This window comes from Pseudoliparis swirei, chromosome 16, assembly GCF_029220125.1.
Source record: "Pseudoliparis swirei isolate HS2019 ecotype Mariana Trench chromosome 16, NWPU_hadal_v1, whole genome shotgun sequence".
NCBI lineage: Eukaryota > Metazoa > Chordata > Actinopteri > Perciformes > Liparidae > Pseudoliparis > Pseudoliparis swirei.
The window spans coordinates 17,397,432-17,418,113 of record NC_079403.1 but is presented as its reverse complement, the minus strand read 5'-3'; the positions used below and the strand labels follow the sequence as shown (position 1 = coordinate 17,418,113).

At 46.2% G+C, this 20,682-nt stretch overlaps 1 protein-coding gene across 14 annotated transcripts in view; it reads right to left on the bottom strand.

Annotated features, from left to right (window-relative positions):
* Positions 1-569: 569 nt before the first annotated feature.
* pfkpa (phosphofructokinase, platelet a) overlaps positions 570-20,682 on the bottom strand; it is a 32,102-nt gene continuing 11,989 nt past the window's right edge. Inside the window, exons 5-24 of one of the 14 annotated variants that reach the window (XM_056434250.1) lie at positions 16,717-16,882; positions 16,464-16,508; positions 16,255-16,363; positions 15,878-15,973; positions 15,402-15,497; positions 14,562-14,654; positions 13,886-14,011; positions 13,322-13,386; positions 12,979-13,048; positions 12,001-12,147; positions 10,548-10,618; positions 10,368-10,455; positions 9,593-9,745; positions 6,476-6,640; positions 6,315-6,376; positions 6,126-6,237; positions 5,802-5,901; positions 5,464-5,469; positions 1,969-2,074; positions 570-1,442 (exon numbers count right to left, since the gene is read on the bottom strand). In XM_056434250.1, the coding sequence (XP_056290225.1) occupies positions 1,286-1,442; positions 1,969-2,074; positions 5,464-5,469; positions 5,802-5,901; positions 6,126-6,237; positions 6,315-6,376; positions 6,476-6,640; positions 9,593-9,745; positions 10,368-10,455; positions 10,548-10,618; positions 12,001-12,147; positions 12,979-13,048; positions 13,322-13,386; positions 13,886-14,011; positions 14,562-14,654; positions 15,402-15,497; positions 15,878-15,973; positions 16,255-16,363; positions 16,464-16,508; positions 16,717-16,882 (2,033 nt within the window). In that variant the 3' untranslated portion in view covers positions 570-1,285. Of the gene's footprint in view, positions 1,443-1,968; positions 2,266-3,685; positions 5,380-5,463; positions 5,470-5,801; positions 5,902-6,125; positions 6,238-6,314; positions 6,377-6,475; positions 6,641-7,981; positions 8,135-9,592; positions 9,746-10,367; positions 10,456-10,547; positions 10,619-12,000; positions 12,148-12,978; positions 13,049-13,321; positions 13,387-13,885; positions 14,012-14,561; positions 14,655-15,401; positions 15,498-15,877; positions 15,974-16,254; positions 16,364-16,463; positions 16,509-16,716; positions 16,883-20,682 lie in introns of those variants that run through there. The other 13 variants (XM_056434252.1, XM_056434254.1, XM_056434256.1 and 10 more) reach the window with 13 other exon arrangements.

Below are 20,682 nucleotides of genomic sequence, written 5' to 3'. Positions count from 1 at the left end.
GGTCCAGTGACCCCTGACCCCTGAAGGGCCCTGAGCCGGGGCTCTGCAGGCCTGTGAATCCTTTCATGGCCACTAACATTGCTGCTGGTTAGTCGTTAAAAACATTCTTTCTTTTTGTTCTCCAAGCTTTTGTGAAACCCAGTAGAATTGGAGAATTCATTAGAATTCTAGTGAAGATCAATATCTCTATTCAATTTACATGAGATGAAAAAGTCTTATTATATAAATAAAATATATATTTCAATGAGCGTTAATATTATACTCCGGCCCCATTGAGTCCACCACCGGGTTTGAAACTATTACTTGTGCCTCATTTGCTATATATATATATATACACATCTTGACTTCTAGAAAGCAGCATCAAGACAGTTAAGACTTGCTGTTCTATCATCTTCTGTGAGAATATAATATTTAAATATGTATACATATTTTTAGTGAAGAGCATGAACAGCGAGGGAGAGGACTTTATTTTTTACAGTGGATGTATTTTTGTAACTTTAAAAGAAAAGAAATAAAGGATCAATCTGGCCGTGAAGCATTTACATGAAGAAATGCAGCGACACTATAAATAGGTTAGACGTCTCAAGTCTGACTTTATTCTGTGGGAAACATTAGTCTCTTACACATCACACTTGTTAGCGCAAGATGACGGACAGCCACCCAGTACAGCACTGCCTACGGTGAATAACATGTCCATGATGACGAGCAAAACAAAAGAAACTAAGTTAAAAAGATAAATATTAGTTAAAGCACAGCAAGCAGTCCTCTTGACCTGCAGCAGAAGAACTGTATTGCATCAGTCTCACATCAATATGCTGAACTTCACACTGGGTCTAGGCAGGCAGACACACACACACACACACACGTTTCTTACAGCAGATCCACCCAGTGTCTATTCTGTCCTCGTGCAGCTCGACACAACCGGAAACAGAGAAAGTGCAATTTTAGAACAACGGTGAGACTAAACATCCAGGGCGACGAGGACACGCAAGATGCTTGGCGGGACGGTGTGTGTGTGTGTGTGTGTGTGTGTCTGGGTTTGATATAAGGAGCGCTGCAGAGGCTAGGTTACGCTTCAGGACATTGGAGGAAATGACAGACAGGAAATGAACACAGTGTGTGGCCACACAGAGACGGCTGTTGACATCGTTACCGAAGCAATTTTCTTTTTTTTCTTTTTTTAACGTCTCACACACACACACACACACTGAACGCCTCCTTCGGTTCGGTCACTGCCCACAGACTGGACTTTGCAGGCCCCCCTCCTCCCCGTGTCTGCCGGCCTTCACATGGCGACCGAAGCGTCCGACTCTTTGGGCCGGTCGCGCACGACGTGCTCCAGCTGTCCGGAGTCCGACACGTCGTAGCTCGTCTTGTACTTCGCCAGGATCTTCATCAGCGGACGCAGCTTCAACCACCACTGCTCCTTGGGGATCCTGTGACTGCAGACGGACGAGCACATCGCAGCGCCGCGGTCAAGGCGTTTTCTTTATCGTCACTACGACAGACATCTTGTAATTCTAAAGGTCACCGCTCGTCCCATGTGGCACAAAGCTAATACATTCTAATGAATGAGGGGGAGAGAAAGATCAATTCCTATCCGGACCCCATGGACATGTGATGCAGGAGTGACTTTAAGATTTAAAATATATATATATAGCAGTTTTAGCATTTAGCTTCAGGTTGGGGTGAGCCGGCATTAACATGAAAAAGAAGAGGAAGAAGAAGAAGGAGGAGGGAGTAGGAAGAAGAAGAAGAAGGAGGAGGGAGTAGGAGGAAGAAGAAGAAGAAGGAGGAGGGAGTAGGAAGAAGGAGGAGGGAGTAGGAAGAAGAAGGAGGGAGTAGGAAGAAGTAGGAGGGAGTAGGAGGAAGAAGGAGGAGGGAGTAGGAAGAAGGAGGAGGAGGAGGGAGTAGGAGGAAGAAGGAGGGAGTAGGAGGAAGAAGGAGTCCTCGTGGTTTCATACGTACACGAAGTCGGTCTCCCCCTTGAGGTCCACAACGGGCTGGAACACCAGCGCCCTGCGCCGCATCCCCAGCAGGCAGCAGGAGTCCTCTGTGTTGGCGAACACTCGGCCTGCGGGGAACACGGCCGCGGTCAGAGGGGAGCGGGAGACTCGCACCGCGAAGAGGCCGCGAGCGAACAGGAGCGTGGGACGGAGGGCCGGCAGCGAGGGGTCGCGCGGCGGCTTCTCTTCCTGCTCGCGGCTATCGATTACACAACGGAGCGGCGTGGATCTGCGGCGGGATGGAAATGCGACTGGAGGTCTAAACACAAAAAGCAACGGAGGCGACATAAAGCGTCACAGATGGAGGAGAAACGGATGCGGGGCAAAGCAGGACACGGGGTCCACGCCTTTCTAATCGTATTCAATTCAATTCAGTTTATTTGTATAGCCCAATTTCACAAATTACAAATTTGTCTCGGAGTGCTTTACAATCTGTACACATAGACATCCCTGCCCCAAAACCTCACATCGGACCAGGAAAAACTCCCAAATAACCCTTCAGGGGGAAAAAAAGGGAAGAAACCTGGAGGAGAGCAACAGAGGAGGATCCCTCCTAGGATGGACAGATGCAATAGATGTAATGTGTACAGAAGGACAGATTTAGAGTTAAAATACATTCAATGAATATGACAGAGTGTATGAATAGTTCATAGTAGGCATATTCCACGATGGAGACCTCCACGATCCATCAGGCAGATGGCGGTGGGGAGGAGGAGTGGGCGGAGTCTCAACAGGACAGTGGCGTAGTCATGAGCAGGAATTCCACGACCCAGACGATCCATCAGGCAGATAGGATCTATGCCGTCTCATAGGGTCCGATGACCCCATGAGACGTAAAGTCAAAAGGACTTCCGGGAGAAAGCAGAGTTAGTAACGTGTGATTGAGAGATGAAAATTCATCCTTAAGGAGAGAAAAAGAGGAGATAGGTACTCAGTGCATCCTAAAACGTCCCCGGCAGCTATAAGCCTATAGCAGCATATCAAGGGGCTGGACCAGGGCAAACCTGATTCAGCCCTAACTATAAGCTCTGTCAAAGAGGAAGGTCTTAAGTCTACTCTTAAACGAGGTGACTGTGTCTGCCTCCCGGACTGAAATTGGAAGCTGGTTCCATAAAAGAGGAGCTTGATAACTAAAGGCTCTGGCTCCCATTCTACTTTTTAAGACTCTAGGAACTACAAGTAGTCCGCATTTAGTGAGCGTAGCTCTCTAGTGGGGCAATATGGTACGACAAGCTCCTTAAGATATGATGGAGCATCACCAATCAAGGCTTTGTAGGTTAAGAAAGAATTTTAAAAGTGATTCTTGATTTTACTGGGAGCCAGTGCAGAGCAGCTAGTGCAGGAGTGATGTGATCTCTTTTCTTAGTTTTAGTGAGAACACGAGCTGCAGCATTCTGGATCAACTGGAGGGACCTAAGAGATTTATTAGAGCAGCCTGCTAATAAGGAGTTGCAGTAATCCAGTCTCGAAGTAACGAACGCGTGAACCAATTTTTCTGCATCCTTTGAGACAAGATGTGCCTGATTTTGAAATATTACGTAGATGAAAGAATGCAGTCCTTGAGATTTGCTTTACGTGGGAGTTAAAGGACAAGTCGATCAAAGATAACGCCAAGATTCTTTACAGTGGTGTTGGATGCCAGGGCAATGCCGTCTACAGAATCCACATCACCAGATAATTGATCTCTGAGGTGCTCAGGGCCGATTAAAATTACTTCGGTTTTGTCTGAGTTTAACATCAAGAAGTTGCAGGTCATCCATGTTTTTATGTCTTTAAGACATGCTTGAATTTTACAGAGTTGGTTGCTCTCCTCTGGTTTTATCGATAAATATAGTTGAGTGTCATCTGCATAACAATGAAAGTTTATGGAGTGTTTCCTGATAATATTGCCCAAAGGAAGCATGTATAAGGTAAATAAAATTGGTCCAAGCACAGAACCTTGTGGAACTCCGTGATTAACGTTGGTGGTTATCGAGGCGTCATCGTTTACAAATACAAACTGAGATCGATCTGATAAATAGGATTTAAACCAAATTAGTGCCGTGCCTGAAATGCCAATCGACTGCTCCAGTCTCTGTAACAGGATGTCATGGTCAATGGTGTCGAATGCAGCACTAAGGTCTAACAAGACCAGGACAGAGAGGAGTCCTTTATCTGCTGCCATTAAGAGGTCATTTGTAATTTTCACCAGTGCCGTCTCGGTGCTGTGGTGTTTTCTAAATCCTGATTGAAATTTCTCAAATAAACTATTATGATGTAGAAAGTCGCACAACTGATTTGCGACCACTTTCTCAAGGATCTTGGAGAGGAAGAGGAGGTTAGAGATCGGTCTGTAGTTAGCCAATACCTCTGGATCCAGAGTGGGCTTCTTCAGGAGAGGTTTAATAACAGCCACCTTGAAGGAGTGTGGTACGTGGCCTGTTAGCAGAGACACATTGATAATATCTAATAGAGAGCCGCCAATTAAAGGCAAAACGACTTTAAGCAGCCTCGTCGGGATGGGGTCCAAGAGACAGGTAGACGTGTTCGAAGTAGAAACCGTTGAAAATAATTGGACACGGTTGATAGGAGAAAATGACTCCAAATATACACCAGGGCATACAGCGGTTTCAAGGCCATTCCACTTGAGGACAGATTGGCACTGGTTATGGGCAAGAGATTATTAATCTTGTCCCTAATAGTTAAAATCTTTTCATTAAAGAAGTTCATAAAGTCATTACCACTAAGGTTTATAGGAATGCTCGGCTCCACAGAGCTGTGACTCTCTGTCAGCCTGGCTACAGTGCTGAAGAGAAACCTGGGGTTGTGTTTATTTTTTTCTATTATTGATGAGTAATAGGCTGCTCTGGCATTACGGAGGGCCTTCTTATATGTTTTAAGACTATCTCGCCAAACTAAGCGGGATTCTTCGAGATTAGTTGAACGCCATAAGCGTTCAAGCTTTCGTGACATTTGCTTCAGTTTGCGGGTCTGAGGGTTATACCAGGGAGCAAACCTCCTCTTCCTCACTGTCTTCTTCTTCAGAGGGGCTATCGAGTCCAGTGTCATTCTCAGAGAGCCTATGGCACTGTCAACAAGATGATCAATCTGGGACGGACTAAAGTTAGACCAGGAGTCCTCTGTTATATTGAGACGTGGTATCGAATCAAATACAGAAGGAATCGCTTCTTTAAATTTAGCTACAGCACTATCAGTTAGACATCTAGTGTAAAAACTTTTGACTAACGGAGTACACTCCGGTAGTATAAATTCAAAAGTTATGAGGTTGTGGTCTGACAGAAGAGGATTCTGTGGGAAGACGTTCAAATGCTCAATGTCAACGCCATAAGTAAGAACAAGATCAGTGAATAGAGCCGCGGCTGCCGGAGGGGATCTATACGCATGACGGAAGAGACGGGACAGGGAGCGAGGGACAAAGATGGAGATGGTCATGGAGCCAGCAGAAAAAAAGATTTACCTTCATCTTGTGTCATCCATGTGTTTGAGAAATAGACATAAAAAACAAACAAAGAGCAGTTTTAACTTTAATTGCATCCTTTGTTCACAGTTAGTGTGCTTTTGAAGACGAGTTCACACGTTCCTTCTGTTAGTCCATTCAAGTCAATTTCTCATCATAAAGTTACGATGGATTCAGAGGATCAATCAATTCCCTCAAAAATACGTGAGAATATTAAGACCGTGACTCCATGCCTGATGTGGGTAAAGGTCCTCTGCACAGCGGTCACGCCTCTGGAGGGAGGGAGGGGTCACTACTCCCACACGCCGTCCCCCAGTGAGGGGGGTCATGGGCCTTACCGTGTCTGAAGGTCTCCAGCAGCTTCTTGGTGACCCACTGCATCGCCTTGGCGGAGATCTTGGTCCCGAAGTTGCGGTCGAAGGGAGACGGCGCTCCTCCCTTTGCAAAGAATGTCAAATGTTTCATTGAGTTTGTTTCGTTCTTTTTTTGAGGCAAAATGAGGACGACACTTTTTTTTAATTTAGTCGAGAAAAAAAGAAATATGCATCAAAAGTCTAAAACCATGTTAAAACGCAGAGCCACCAAACTTTAAAAAAAAGTATATATATATATATACACAAATATAAAAATACTATGTTTAAAAGCAGCTTTAATTGGCCTACCTGCTGCATGTGTCCCAGCACGTTCTTCCTGGAGTCGAACACGCCCCTCCCTTCTTCAGAGTACAGCTGGTAGATAAAGTCTGTGGTGTAGTTTTCGTTACAGTTCTCATTCCTACACACACACACACACACAGTCAAAGAAGTCCACATGCACAGAGGACAATGCTTTCCCATGTAACACGGCGTTACCTGAGGACGAGTCCTCTTTGAATGCCGGTCTTCATTTTCTGAGTCAAATGCTCGACGTTGGCCTGCGGGGACACGCAGGAAGTGTGAGTGACCAGCGGGTGGCGTTGTAATGCAGAGGCCGTCCGAACGCCGTCTTGTGGACGGAGAGATGCCGAGTTTACCTGCAGGTCTTTGATGTCAAACGGCTCCTCGAAGATGTAGGCGGCGTCGGCTCCGGCCGCCAGACCTCCCACGCTGGCCAGGTAGCCGCAGTAGCCCCCCATGGTCTCGATGATGAACACACGCCTCTTGGTCCCGCTGGCCGACTGCTTGATGCGGTCGCAAGTCTGACACGTGCACACGAGCTCTCAGTCAGCACACATTGGGCGAGTATCACGAGCCAAGCATTATGAAACGGGACATGTAGGATGACTCCGGTTCAATTCCGTGTTTTATGGGAACAAACGGTATGAAAAAAAAAAGTGGTTCCACATGCTGCGGATAAACGTCAGACAGTCAGCGTGCTCGTTTCTCAGTCGGCAAAAGAGCCAGCTTGCTACTTTTAAACAATCCAGGCAGATTCAGGCTAAAATGTTGCATTCGCCAGTTAGACTGGAGTCCTGCGTGAGGAGGAGAGAGCACGTCAAACCTTCAGATCTCCTTGACAGTTCAAATGTTGGCCCTTTTGTTTAGAGAGGGAAGACACATCTCAGCCCAGGGCTGCTCCTCATTTAGATATCAGGTGACAAAACACCACAATGTTAAAGGGGCTTTCCAGGGATTGAGCATTGCATGTCCATCGCATTGGAGGACGACTCACAAGCGACAGATTCATAATGAGGCAACGGTCCAAAGAGGCATCAGAGGCCTGCAGTCCCTCGTGCTGTAACACCCTGTTCTGTTTCTCCTGTGTTCCGTGTCTCCTCTGTGTCTTCTCTGTCTTAATTGTTTAATTCCCTGCACCTGCCCTCAGCCACTCCTGTCTCGTTAGTGTCTGATGTCATACACCTGTGTTTCCCCCCTATATATTGTGTCAGTCTTTCTCTTGTCTCCTGTCGGATTGTCGTCTATAGTTCCGTGTCCTTTTCCCGTCGTCCTGTCCGTGTTCCTGGTTCTGCATGTTGACCCTGCCTGCCCTGAACCTGGATTCTCTGCCTGCCCCGTTTGGACCTTGTTTTATTGTAAACTGTTTTGCCTCATTAAAGAGTGCTTTTTTTTGTTATTCATATTGCATCCAGCCTGTCTCTCTGCGCCTGAGCCTCACCCCGCCACTAGAACCTGACACGTGTGGCTCAAGCTCCAAGCTGGATCCTACATTTCCCATAATGCCCACATCTCTCAGAGCTCACACCTGCAGGTGGTAATGTCGTCTTTCTGTGAGAAGCGACCTGCAGGCTGATTCAAAACTCCTCGTGACGAGGATGGAGTGCCCCTTTAAAATGTAGTGGGAGTGTTTGTGTTCAAGTTAATCGTGAGCCTGGAATGTTAGAACTACAGTCGGGGTTAACTTTGAGTTCAGCTAAAAATAAGGGTTACGTCCTGTTAATGGCTATATAAATCAATAGAGCTGCTCTATTGATCGAAGCAGCGGGCCATTAACTCCACTGATGCGCGTCATTTTCATCCTCTGTGCACTGGGGGCAGAGCGGTCAACGCTTAGCAGCCGGCGGCGGCGTCGACTGTCTTACCTCCACGATGGCATTGAGGGCCGTGTCCGCCCCGATAGTTAGATCTGTGCCCGGCACATTGTTACTTATGGTGGCGGGCAGCATACACATCGGGATGCAAAACTCCTCGTGGGTCGCGCGCGCCTCGCACAGCTGCAGCAGACTCTCAAAGGCCTGAAGCGGCAGCGGGTGAGAACGTGTTAGGAGCCGCAGAAAGACGGCCGACCGGGAGAGAGAGAGAGGTGTGAATCTCTCTCTCTCTCTCCCGGTTTTGCTAGAGCGTACCCGGTCGTTCCGGCTGTTTCCGTGTGGTAGTGGCTTCCCTTTGGCAAAGGAGACGAGAGGACGGCAGCGTGAACAGAGAGACGGAGAAGAGGAGGGAGGTGGTGGGGCCGATACAGCGGAGGGAAGGAAACCAGGACAAGACAAAGGGCAGAGGACAGAGGACAGAGGGATGTGAGCTCATGAGCCTCGGACGGTTAAGTACAGGGAAGACGAGCGTCGATCGAGTCTGCATACACGGGAGGATGAAGAGGACGGTGGCGGAGATCCAGGCACGGAGACGGTATCATCTTTACGCTGAAGTCGTACATGTTGATGATATTTTGAGTTATCGTGATGCTTTAAACGATAACGGCGAGAGCAATGACGTCGTGTTTAATTTAGTCAGTGTGTGAGCTTCGTTATACGGAAACAACGAAGGGTTAGTTTGTGCTAAGACAACATCAAACCTGCATGCTGGTAACCGCTCAACTTGATGTTGATGATGATGATGTGGGGGGGGGGGGGAGACACACAAACAAACACTCGCGGCGTTTCTCAATTCAAAGTACACGAGTACAGACTTGTGTTCTTTTGGAGTCTGGTCTTGGGAGTCCAGACTCCGGACGACGGGAGGACGGTCTTTCTGCGATTGGAACAGCAGCTGACTTGATGACGTCACCACATCAGCTGTTCTTGCTCCTGGGTTTACTCTAATTATTCACTGTAAATTATTGTTTACAGTCAAATAAACAAAACATCCTAAAATTACATTCCGTGACTCAACAACAGTAGTATTTATAAAAAGTCAACTGTCAGTAGTTTATTTTCTCCTCCGCTATTGTTTCCGGTTGCTGGTGAAATGCATTCTGGGATATATGCTGGCCAGAGTACGCACAAGTCTCCTCTGATGCATCCTCCGGAAAGTGGGAGGATCAAGTCACATCCGGGCATTTTGACCGTGCTTTGCGAGAAGCGAACTTTGAATTGGAACATGTACTCGGGCTGAGACTGATGACGTTTCACGAGTCACGAGGACACAAGTAGAGGAAAGTACGCACAAGTACGCATATTGAGAAACGCCGACAGATGGGAAGAAGGGCGGGCAGAGCAAACAAGGCGGCCGGTAACGACACTCGGGGCGCCTCACAGCATGCCTCCGTGTTGCTACTCACTTACTCACCTGAAAGGGAAAGAGGGGAGGGGGGGGGGCTGCTCTGACTTTACCGGGCATGCCTGCGGTGAGATAATTTATGAAATTTTGCTCCAAATAGCCACAGACAGGCCGGTAAGGACCGAGTGAGCCGTCTCTCCCGTTGCTCCCCGGTGAGAGCGCGAAGCGAGCGAGACGCCGCCGGCCCCATCACTTACAGCGGTGATGGCGTTCAGAGCCGTGTCGGCGCCGATGCTGAGGTCTGAGCCCGGCACATTGTTGGAGACGGTGGCTGGCACCATGACCATGGGCACGCAGAACTCGTCATATTTCCCACGCGCCGTTAACAATTCCAGCAGTGACAGGAAGGCCTGCAAGGCAGAGCCAAGGGCTTTAGTGTCTGCAAGGGGGGGGGGGGGGGGTTGAAAGGTGCAACTTGCCACAAAAAAGACAAAAGTGGATAGTGCCAAGGGGAGGAGCCATGTCTATCACAACGGACAGCAGCGAAACAGACAGGTACCACTCCAACAACATCTCTCTCACACACACACACACACACACACACACACACACGCATTCCACTCATACACATGACACTCATTTACTTGCATATATCACGGTAAAATAAAGCTGGTGAGCATCTCGATGTGAAATGTCCGGAGAGAAAAGAAAAGCTTTGAGTTTCCATTTGAAACCAAATCCTCGTGTTATTTATATTTAAAGTGGATATATAACCAGCTTTATGCTAACATTCAAAGAGGCGTGGTTACGCACACGACTATGGAAGGAGCCATCTGGTGGTGAGCCGACATTAAAAAAAAAGGGGTACGACTTGATGGAGGGGATCAACATCACGGTGTTCTCGCTCATGTGCACCAGGACATCATGAGCGTTGGCTCTACCGTCGTGCATTTAGAAGATTTAAAAAAGGTTCTGGGAAGTACAAATGAGAACGTAGCCTCATTATTAAGACGAGACGCGTTTTAAACATACCTCAAATCCACCAACAATCAGCAGAGCGTTGATCTTGTGCTCTCGCATCTGCTCGGCAATCTTATCAACATGCTTCGCAGGAAGTGTTCTGGAGGAGAGAGCATGAATGGATCGGTATGAATGGATACACACGTGTAGCAGCGTGTGTGTGTGTGTGTGGCTGCGAGTGTGGTCCTTTACCTTTTGGTTCCCAACAGAGATCCACCTTGTCCGGTCCATCCTCCGACATCGGCCCACTTGACCTCCCTAATCTGAGGGGACAAGACAACAGGTCCAATCTCACTCCATCCTATTACACTAAACACTTCCTTCCTTCAGCATTCTCTCTCTCTCACACATAAATATATATATATATATATATATACACTACCGTTCAAAAGTTTGGGGTCATCCAGACAATTTTGTGTCTTCCATGAAAACTCACTTTTATTTATCAAATGAAATGAAAATTGAATAGAAAATATAGTCAAGACATTGACAAGGTTAGAAACAATGATTAATATTTGAAGTATTAATTTTGTTCTTCAAACTTCAAGCTCAAAGGAAGGCCAGTTGTATAGCTTATATCACCAGCATAACTGTTTTCAGCTGTGCTAACATAATTGCACAAGGGTTTTCTAATCAGATATTAGTCTTCTAAGGCGATTAGCAAACACAATGTACCATTAGAACACTGGAGTGATAGTTGCTGTAAAAGGGCCTCTATACACCTATGGAGATATTTCATTAGAAACCAGACGTTTCCACCTAGAATAGTCATCTACCACATTAACAATGTAGTGTGTATTTTTGATTAATGTTATCTTTATTGAAAAAACAGTGCTTTTCTTTTAAAAATAAAGACATTTCACATTACACACACACACACACACACACACATATATATATTTAACAGGAGAGCTGGAGCGTTGAAAGCCGAGGTGTGTTGCCGAGAGTCCCGGAGCACTGAGGTAGAGAAATCCATGACTCCCGCTGGTCTAATCTTCTCAGGGTCAGTTGGCGCAGACATGGCGTGTTTGAGTCTGCGGTTACATTGGGCACATTTTGATGAGGATAAATGATCCGGTCGTTTGCTGAACGCTGTTCTTCGAATTGAGGATTTAATGTTTTTCTTTGACCGGGAAAAGGTCAGCGGAGGATTATGGGAGAGGAGAGGGGAAACCAGTTCTCCCAGTCACGGAGGCGTCTCAAATGACAGCACGTCCACTTTCAGACTCAAATATCTACTTTCTACTGTTTCAGCTCCATTTAAAGTCTAGACTTCCTGTCCAGTCGGATCAGGTGAGAATCCTCCCGCTGATGAGACTTAGTCGGTGTCGTCCGTCGACCTCTATCCATGTATCGTGGTATTGCATCTATTCTAACTGAGCATGGCAGAGGAGGGAGATGGGTTTACGTTAATCTGGACGGATTATTCTTCAGGCGGGGAGCTGACAGTGATTGTGTACGTTCTTCGCCAATTCCCTTTAGAGTTATTGATGAAAATATGAAAAAGCAGGACACACAATATTGTATCATGACATTAAATCTCCTTCGTGGGATCTTTTTTTTTTATGAATCAAGACTCGGGAGTGAGATTGTAACGTGGTGTACGCCGGCAACCGCGCAGCCCACGGAGCAGTCGAGTCCCCACCTGTCCTTTGTAGAACCCCTCGAATCCGTCGCTGACGGCGAACATCTTGTGCCCCTCGGAGATGCCCACCCTGACGGCTGAACGCACGGCGGCATTCATGCCCGCCGCAGGGGCGCCGACATTCAACACCGCCACGTTGAAGTTGCTCTGAGGGGCAGAAAAGCACACGAGAGAACGGACGTCACACATGTGTGTGTGTGTGTGTGTGTGTCAGGTGATCGAGCGGTGCAGAGCGAATCAATGAGCGGATCCTGCCCCCCGCTCGCTGCGCCCCGCTGGGCCGACAGTGGCCGTTATCACAGAGTGCAGCGGGAGCCGGACCCCCGAGGCGAGCTGCACGACGGGGAGCCCGCCGCGCCGCCTCCGTGATCTTTAGCCGTCCTCCTCCTGGCAGGGAGGAACGAGTCATCCCTTCGCGGGGGCGCCGGGTGTCGTTTGATAACATGTGCACGACAGACCAACAGCGAGCCGCCCCCCCCCGGGACTCACGTCAACTACCGGCTACACGGCAAGAAGAAGGTGGAAACTGTTTATCGAGAGCCGGTCGCCATTATTACCATATCTGATGGAGAGCAGCGTGACGAGCATTTATTAAAGGCACTGATTTTCAGAGGAATGCTCACATTATTTGGCCAGACAGGAATAATCATTACACGAACCCAAGGGTAGCTCTATAAATAGCAGCGGCCCGGTGCTGGAACAGCGGAGTCATTATTTGTAGGCGTTTTACAAAATTAAACATCTCAGTGGCTTGAGGAGGCAGAAGCAACTCTTAAAAACAACCCGCACTCCAGGCATGGTTTGTGACCGCAACTGTCAAACAAATAACTAAAAACAACTCCTGCCTCGAGTGTGTCTCTGTGTGTGTGTGTGTGTGTGTGTGTGTGTGTGTAATTATTGTGTTCGGAAACAGAGCCGACGACGCTGTCATCGTCTCAAGTCCTGAAGGTAACGTCAAGGATTCAGGAGAGGACTTACAGTTGGCAGTTCGGATTCTGGTTTGCGGTGAGCCAGCAGTTTGTACGTCTTCAGGTTGTTTTCAAAACTCCTGCAGTAAGTAGAACACGGCACGGGCAACATTGTTAAAACAACGGAGGGGGACATTTTCTGTGCCACTTACTGCACAAAATAGGCTGCGATACTGAGGGTTGACATTCCTGCATCGTGATGTATCCCTGTGTGTAAACAACAGACTGCTGGTGTTTTAAATGGCATCACGAGCCACTTGCTCTGCACTACGCCCGTCTACAGTGAGCAGCATCGTGAGTGAAGTGGTGGCTTTGGGTGAACCGGGTTGGTCTCAGCGGGCCGCCAGTCCTACCTGCCCCGCAGCTTCACCGCCTCCTCAAACCGCTTCCCGTCCATGGCCCTCTGGACCTCTTGAGTCTGAGGAAGAGAGAGGAGTCTTGTCATGTCAGACTTCTGTATGGACAAAAGCAGAGGCACTTTGTGTTATTAAAATCCGCTGAGATTAAATATCCGAAGGCATTCGTTTCTATCTTAAAGCGACAGAGCATCATCTGACCAGCTCAATACTTATGTAACCTTGCTTTGACCTACACTCCTAAAACTAATTCACAAAGTCTGAAACTAATAGAAAACCTTCCCTGTAGTTATTTCAAAATCGAACATGCTGTGCGAGCACAACAAGAAAGCCTCTTTGTGTGTTGCTATTACATCACCGGCCAGCAGGCAGTTATCGCCCACCCTGCCAAGAGCTTCAGATAATCATTAACCCGAGACAACTGCCTCTCAAACAATAAAACTCTCTTTTGGACATTAGTGCCACTTCAGGCCCAGTGGGCTGGCATCATTAATCCATGCGCATGTGCGTGCGTGTGTGTGTGCATGCTTTGGCATGTTTCCAGCCTGGTGTGGTGCCTACCATCTGTACACACTCCATCAAAGGCAGGCGCACCAATTGGTTACCACACAGAGAGACCACACAGGCTGGCGTGTTAGCTGTGGTCTCCAGAAGTGCAAGGACCGCCTCCACACCCATCCGACTGGCCTGTGGGAACACACACACAAACACACACACACACACACACATGTATCATCATACCTCGTCACGGTGTTTGTGATGCAGCGCTACATTTGCTGAGTCATAAATCTGATAATGTGCTTAACCTGACACCTGGAGGACATTTCAGACAAACACACAGGATTACACAAGAGAGGCTCTCGACAGCCGGTCTATTTATACCAAAATACCTCAAATAGAACACGCAGGGAACAAGTACAATAGTTTAAAAAGTGTGTACATTTATATAGAGAATTTATATTAGAAAACAGTTCTAGGAAAAGGTCAACCATGTAAATTGTCATAAAATAAAAGGCAGATCAATTCCACCCGACAAATAGAGTCTGTGTGTAATCAACTCATGATTTGTCTATAAAATATCAGAAAATTACATGTTTCCCATTCAAACGCCAATATTATTAATAATAATCCATTAATAATATCCAATTACGATGCATCAAATCCTGATATTTCAGAAGTTGCAAACGGCACAAATGACGAAAACGAGGAATCCATGATCCAAAAGTAGGGGACCTACCAGGACGCGGTCGAAAGCCGAGGGGGTCCCTCCTCTCTGCACGTGGCCCAGGATCGTCACTCGCGTGTCGAAGCCCAAGCGTTTGACGACGAGCTAGGAGGATACAATGTGCCGGTGTCAGCAAAACACGGTGGCAAAAATACCTTGTTCTTCCCCGAACAAGAAACACGTTCCATGTGAAGTGATAGAAATGTATCTCATGCATATTATAGACACGGCTAAACAATGACATTCTGTTGGGAAGAGGACCATACTGTGGAACAAATGCAACACATGTAACAAGTGCACAAACACGGTAGAAAAGCTGGAGAGAAGGGGAAACAGCAAAGCACAAGCAAGCCATTCTAATTTTTCAGTCATGTTTATTTTTTTCGTTTTTTTGCGGGGGGAGCTCTGAGCTCATACCGAGCATGTAAGACTCCCGGATGCGGGAGGGTGCTAAACCAAATGCTCCGGTTCTGTACGAGAAAAGAACTAAATGCTTGAAAATGTTTGCCTTCACGCGGAGAAGATGCGGGGTTGATTATCTCTGTGTGGAACTCCAGTCCAAACACATTCAAATCAAATGAAATTCTAAAACAACATTACAACTATGTGCGAGGCAGTTAGAAATATTGACTCGACAAATGTCTGGCTGTGCGGTTTAGTGAGTGTCGCTCGAGGCTTTGCAGCAGTGGTGGTAGTAGTGTGGTGACGGCCATCTTACCAGACTAGAGTGTCTGACAGAGCACTCCCGAAACACAGCAACAGAGTCAAAGCCACACCAGGGCAGCAGGACAGGAGTAGAGGTCACACAGGAGGCGGTCCAAGCGGGCCCTCGCCACACAGCTCTGTACTTACATCCTTGATGTAGTCAGTAGTAATGGGCCTGTTGCTACCGTCAATCGCCCCTTCGGCTACAATTATGATATTCAGCCTTTTCATCCCTGCTCGGTTCTACAGGGAGGGGTGGTGGAGAAACAACATGACAGAAAAACTGAGACTGTGGCTGCGACGTGGGCTTTCAGAAGCACAGGGGCCAGGCGACGCCGATGGTCCTGGAGGGGGGGGGGGGGGGGGTCGTGGCAGCTCGCGTTTGCACTTTGTCATCAGCTGCTGCCAGTCACCGCTGCCTTATCGCACGCAGCATCGTGATTCTCTTATTAGGAGCACGGTGGAGAGTTGTTCTTCTCCTCCCCACTCCCATGAGCCTCTTGGGGATTCTGATGCCAGTGGTCATGGCGGACATACAACCGAGCCTTCAGGCTATTTGTGGACCTCCGTCTGTCGGGCCTCTGTGCTTCTGGTTTCCCCTTTCTTTGCACTCAGGTACTCACATCCTTGACTATACCAGAGGTTATAGGCGTCCCGTGCCTGTCAATGGCTCCCTCTGCCACTATGATTATGTTCAGCCTTGTGCCCCTGGAACGGGTCTGAATCATTGAGCAACGGTTTCCAAAGCAGAAATAAAACACAATGAGACACCAGATGGCCGAGACTAATCGGAGTCCTTCACATCAGTCTTCTTTGATAAAAAAAAGAACGAAGACGTCAGGATTCACTCCTTGGAGCAGAAAAAAAAAGGAGAAATTGTGCATGATAATATCAGCGTTGTCATATCAAACTAGATAACAAGGGAGCATCATGGAGCACTCGACACCGGGACGGAGAGGTTGGCTGGGTTCACTGTGGGGAACAGACGAGATTGTGTTACCGCAGACAGTTTTCGACACATCTTGTCCTCCCAGCCGTCCTCCGGGGGCATCTCAGGGATCAACACCCAGTCTGCTCCACAAGCCAGGGCGCTCACCAAGGCCAGGTAGCTGGGGGGAGACGGGCAGACGGAACGCTGTGTATGTAACAGAGGGGATAACGCCGTTGTGTTTTGGGATCTTCCATCAAGTTTATCAAATGCTTTCTTACCCACAATGTCTGCCCATGACCTCTAACACAAATGTTCTCTGGTGACTGAAAGATAAGAACAGGAGGAAATATGACTTAGCAGTGCATTTTAATTCTAAATCACGAAGCGAAGAACCGACAGCAGTACCGCAAAATCTGGTGTTAAAGAGTTAAACATACAGTAAATATTCATGCTGTGTCAAAGGGCTGCTCAGTCACAGTAATTACAGTCCTGGTAAGGACTCTGTAATTACTACTAGTCACTCGCCCTCACCTCTGTGCCGTCGTCATAATTGCGTCCACCACTTCGATGATTCTGTGCAGAGCGGAGTCGGTGCCGATCGTCATGTCGGTCCCACAGAAGTCGTTGTCAATGGAGCCGACCATCCCCACGATGTGAAGGGCCGAGTACTTTGAGACGGCGTCGGCCTCGATGGAGCCTGAGAGGATCGGGGCGTTGGGGTTGAACAACTCTTTACAAAGAGGCGCTCATGAATGAATACAGAGCATCTGAAGAGTCGAGTTTCATATAGAAAACATTTTCACAATAGCCAGAATAATAATAGATACAAACTAGAACGGGCACTCGGTAGAGCGCATACCTTCGCATATCACAAGATTGGGCATTGAATTATGAACATTTTGGCATTAGTTGCATGCCAATTGGATAAAAATTGACCGTGCTATATGGTAAAAAGAAGATTTTGACCTTTTCATGACTTTGACCCGATCGATCCCAAAATCTAATCAGATGGTCCCCGGATAATAACCAATCATCCCACCAAATTTCATGCGATTCGGTTTAATACTTTTTGACTTATGCGAATAACACGCACGCATACAAATACACGGCGATCAAAACATAACCTTCCGCATTTTTTATGCGAAGGTAAAAAAGCCTGGAGTGACGGGGTGTGAGGGCAGGGCTCCAGACTGCGACCAAATGGTCGCATTTTGCGCCTAAAATTAGACACAGTGCAAGTAAATTTTTCATCAACTCGCGCATGCGCGACCAGTAAATTAGCAGATTTCTTTTTTTTGTTATTAAATATTTTTGTTGCTTACAAACTTGTTCTACACTTCAGCCCACTAGTTAGCGATAATGCCTGAATGACTGGTTTGCTAACCGACATTAACTCCAGAAGAAGAAGAAAGGAGACGAAAACCGAAGAAGAAGGCTGGCCTGTGTGTGAGAGCGGGGGGGGGCTAATGTGTGAAAAGAGGCGCACCGCAGCGGAGGGCCGCAGAGTGAGAGGTCCACGAGGGGATCCTCACCACCGAGCGGCGTCCCCGTCCCCCGAGTTGAATCTTTGGGTCAACTCAGCCGACTCTCACATGTCTGCCCCTATACACTCGCTCACGGTAAACGCATTCGATCGGGAGCGCGCGAGGATTTTGATAAAGTTAGCGGAAGGATTTAAGTGACAACATCCGGTTTTGCAAAGTTAGCGGAAAGAACCACGTGAAACAACATCCGTTTATCAAAACAAGATGTCGACAAATCATACACGAACATATAAAAGTAAACAATGAACTGATGTATCTTTATAGATCATTTCTGAGATTTAGCTTAAATTATGCTAACATTAAAACATTTTTACTGGAAGGAAGAGTTTATAAAAATTAGTCAGTCTTTTGTATGTTAAGAAAAGTCCTGTATATAGATTTCCCCAAGAGTTCCAGGAAATGAATAATGCAGATGTGTTCCATACATATCTGAAATCCCCTACAATAGCAATCAAACAATTTTAATGTATCAATTAGGACATTTTCAAAGTAAAGTCCTAAATGTTTAAAGAAATCGGTAATTTCTTTAATGTTTGAGTTGCTTTATATATGTATTTCCTCATAGTCCTAGGCAATAATGCTACACAATAAATAGAATGCTTCAATCGACTCGGTGATCGGTATTATCGGTGATCGGCAGATACTGATTTCAGTGATAGGTGATCGGCACCAAAACCTGATCGGTGCATCTCTAATCATAACATCATCAAACCCTAGATGGTATTGAAAAGAGAACGTGCTGCATAGTAATATTTATTTTTGATTCCGTTTCCTAAAAGAAACTGCTTTCTATGAATGCATTCAATCAATGGGTGGGGGTGGTGAGAGTGTGCTCACCCGTGTGCGCGCATCACGGCAGAACTTCGATGTCGGTGCGCGCATCGCTCTGTCACGCGAGCCGAGAATTGTTGACGGGGGGGGGGGGTTAACATGGCCCCCCGCATCCTCAGAACATTCTACACCAGTACCATCGAGAGTGTTCTGACAGGTTGCATCACCGTCTGGTACGGGAACTGCACCGCCCTGGAGCGTAGGGCACTACAGAGGGTGGTGCGGTCGGCACAGTACATCGTTGGAGGTGAGCTTCCCTCCATCCTGGACATATACACCAAGCGGTGCGTGGCCAGGGCCAAACGGATGCTGAAAGACAATAACCACCCCGGCCACAAACTGTTCACCCTTCTACCATCAGGCAGGCGATACCGCAGTATCAAGTGCCGCACAAACAGACTGAGGGACAGCTTCTTCAGTCAGGCCATCAGGCTGCTGAACAAGGACTGAGACCCTCATTAACACTATACACCAGAACATATTCTGTGAATATCTATGGCCATGGTGTATATTTTATTACATTGTTTATATATATATATTGTATATATATATTGTATGTATATACATATATATATATATAGTCTCAAAAAAGTGTATATTTTATTACATTGTTTTATATATATATATTGTCATGATGTATATTCTATTACACTGTTTTATATATATATTGTTAATACTTTCTTCTTTTTTGTGTGTGGATATTGTATAGTTTATTCTCATTCTTATTCTTTTTTTAGTCTGCTACTGCTGTCGGGTGTTTTGCACATAAGAATTTCACGAACCGATTATACTTGTATAAAAGGGGATGTGACAATAAAAACTTGAAACTTGAAACTTGAGTTAGACGAAAATTACAGAGTGGCGGGTGGAGATTTCACCCTGTTATAATGGTAGGGGAAACACTGGAGTTGATAAGCGTGTCTTCTTGTCTGATCAATACACAACTGTGAGGTGCGCGAATGGACAGAGCGGCCAGCTGCTGATCACTCACTCAATAGCTCGACCTGCATGAACAGACGGTGCGCGCGTAGCGCGCCAACAAATTTTTTGGGGAGCACCGAAGACCCATTTTGACCCAGGAAAAACCCTGTGTGCGCCCCTAAATTTTCTGCTTGCGCCCCTAAAATTTTAAGTTAGGGGCCACTGTGCTCCTACACTCAAAAAAGTGGGACTGAGCTCAATTAATATTTACTCAATAAATACTAGTAACCTTTACATAAAAAATATGTGTTTGTGGAGTTTGGCATATTATTATGTTGATTTAATACAATTTGAATTATTTATCAATTGCATTTTACTTATTTTTGTTTGAATAATATCAGCTCAAAATCATTGAGTAGAATTTAATCATATTTTATGAGTAAAGTCAACAATGTCGAAAAATTAATAAATTCTACTCAATGGAAACTCTTCAGTTTTAAACGCCGTACACTTCCGCCCAAGGAATTTGCGCCACACCTTACTTTCCGGTACATAAAGCTGGATTTATTCTTAGCAAACTAGGTTACCGGTAACTTACTCTGAACGGCAAACCTGCTCCGGTTCAGGGTAGCTTTCAGGATTGATTAAATAAAATTATATTCAAAACTCGGTGAAATTACAGACATTATCTGTAAATTAACAACCCAACTGTTAATTTAAGTATTATGCTAATAATAAAAATAAAAAATGTTGCCCATTTTTGTAAAGAAAAATGACTTATTAATACAGTCATTTTTACAGTTTTCTTAAATGACATACAAATTCACTTTTTTCATTACAATAAACATATTGCAGTTTTTTTAAGAGTACAAAGTAGAAGAAATAATGATACGTTTTGATACTTGTTCTTTAGAGGAGCATTATAGGGCGACCGTGAGTATTTGCTGTTGTGTCCAGTGTCCAATATTTGTAATCAGAACTGATAATGAATGAATTAAAATAAATTCTGAAACACCAACATCTTTTGAAACACACACATGCATACACACATACACACACACACAAACACACTACTCTGCCAACTGACCCTTAACCTCCTATTTGTCTTACATATTATATTTACCTAAATATAATACATTGAGGTCATGGGGTGAAATCGCCTCCAAAATCTTGACGAGGAAAATCCTTAAAACCAGTCTTT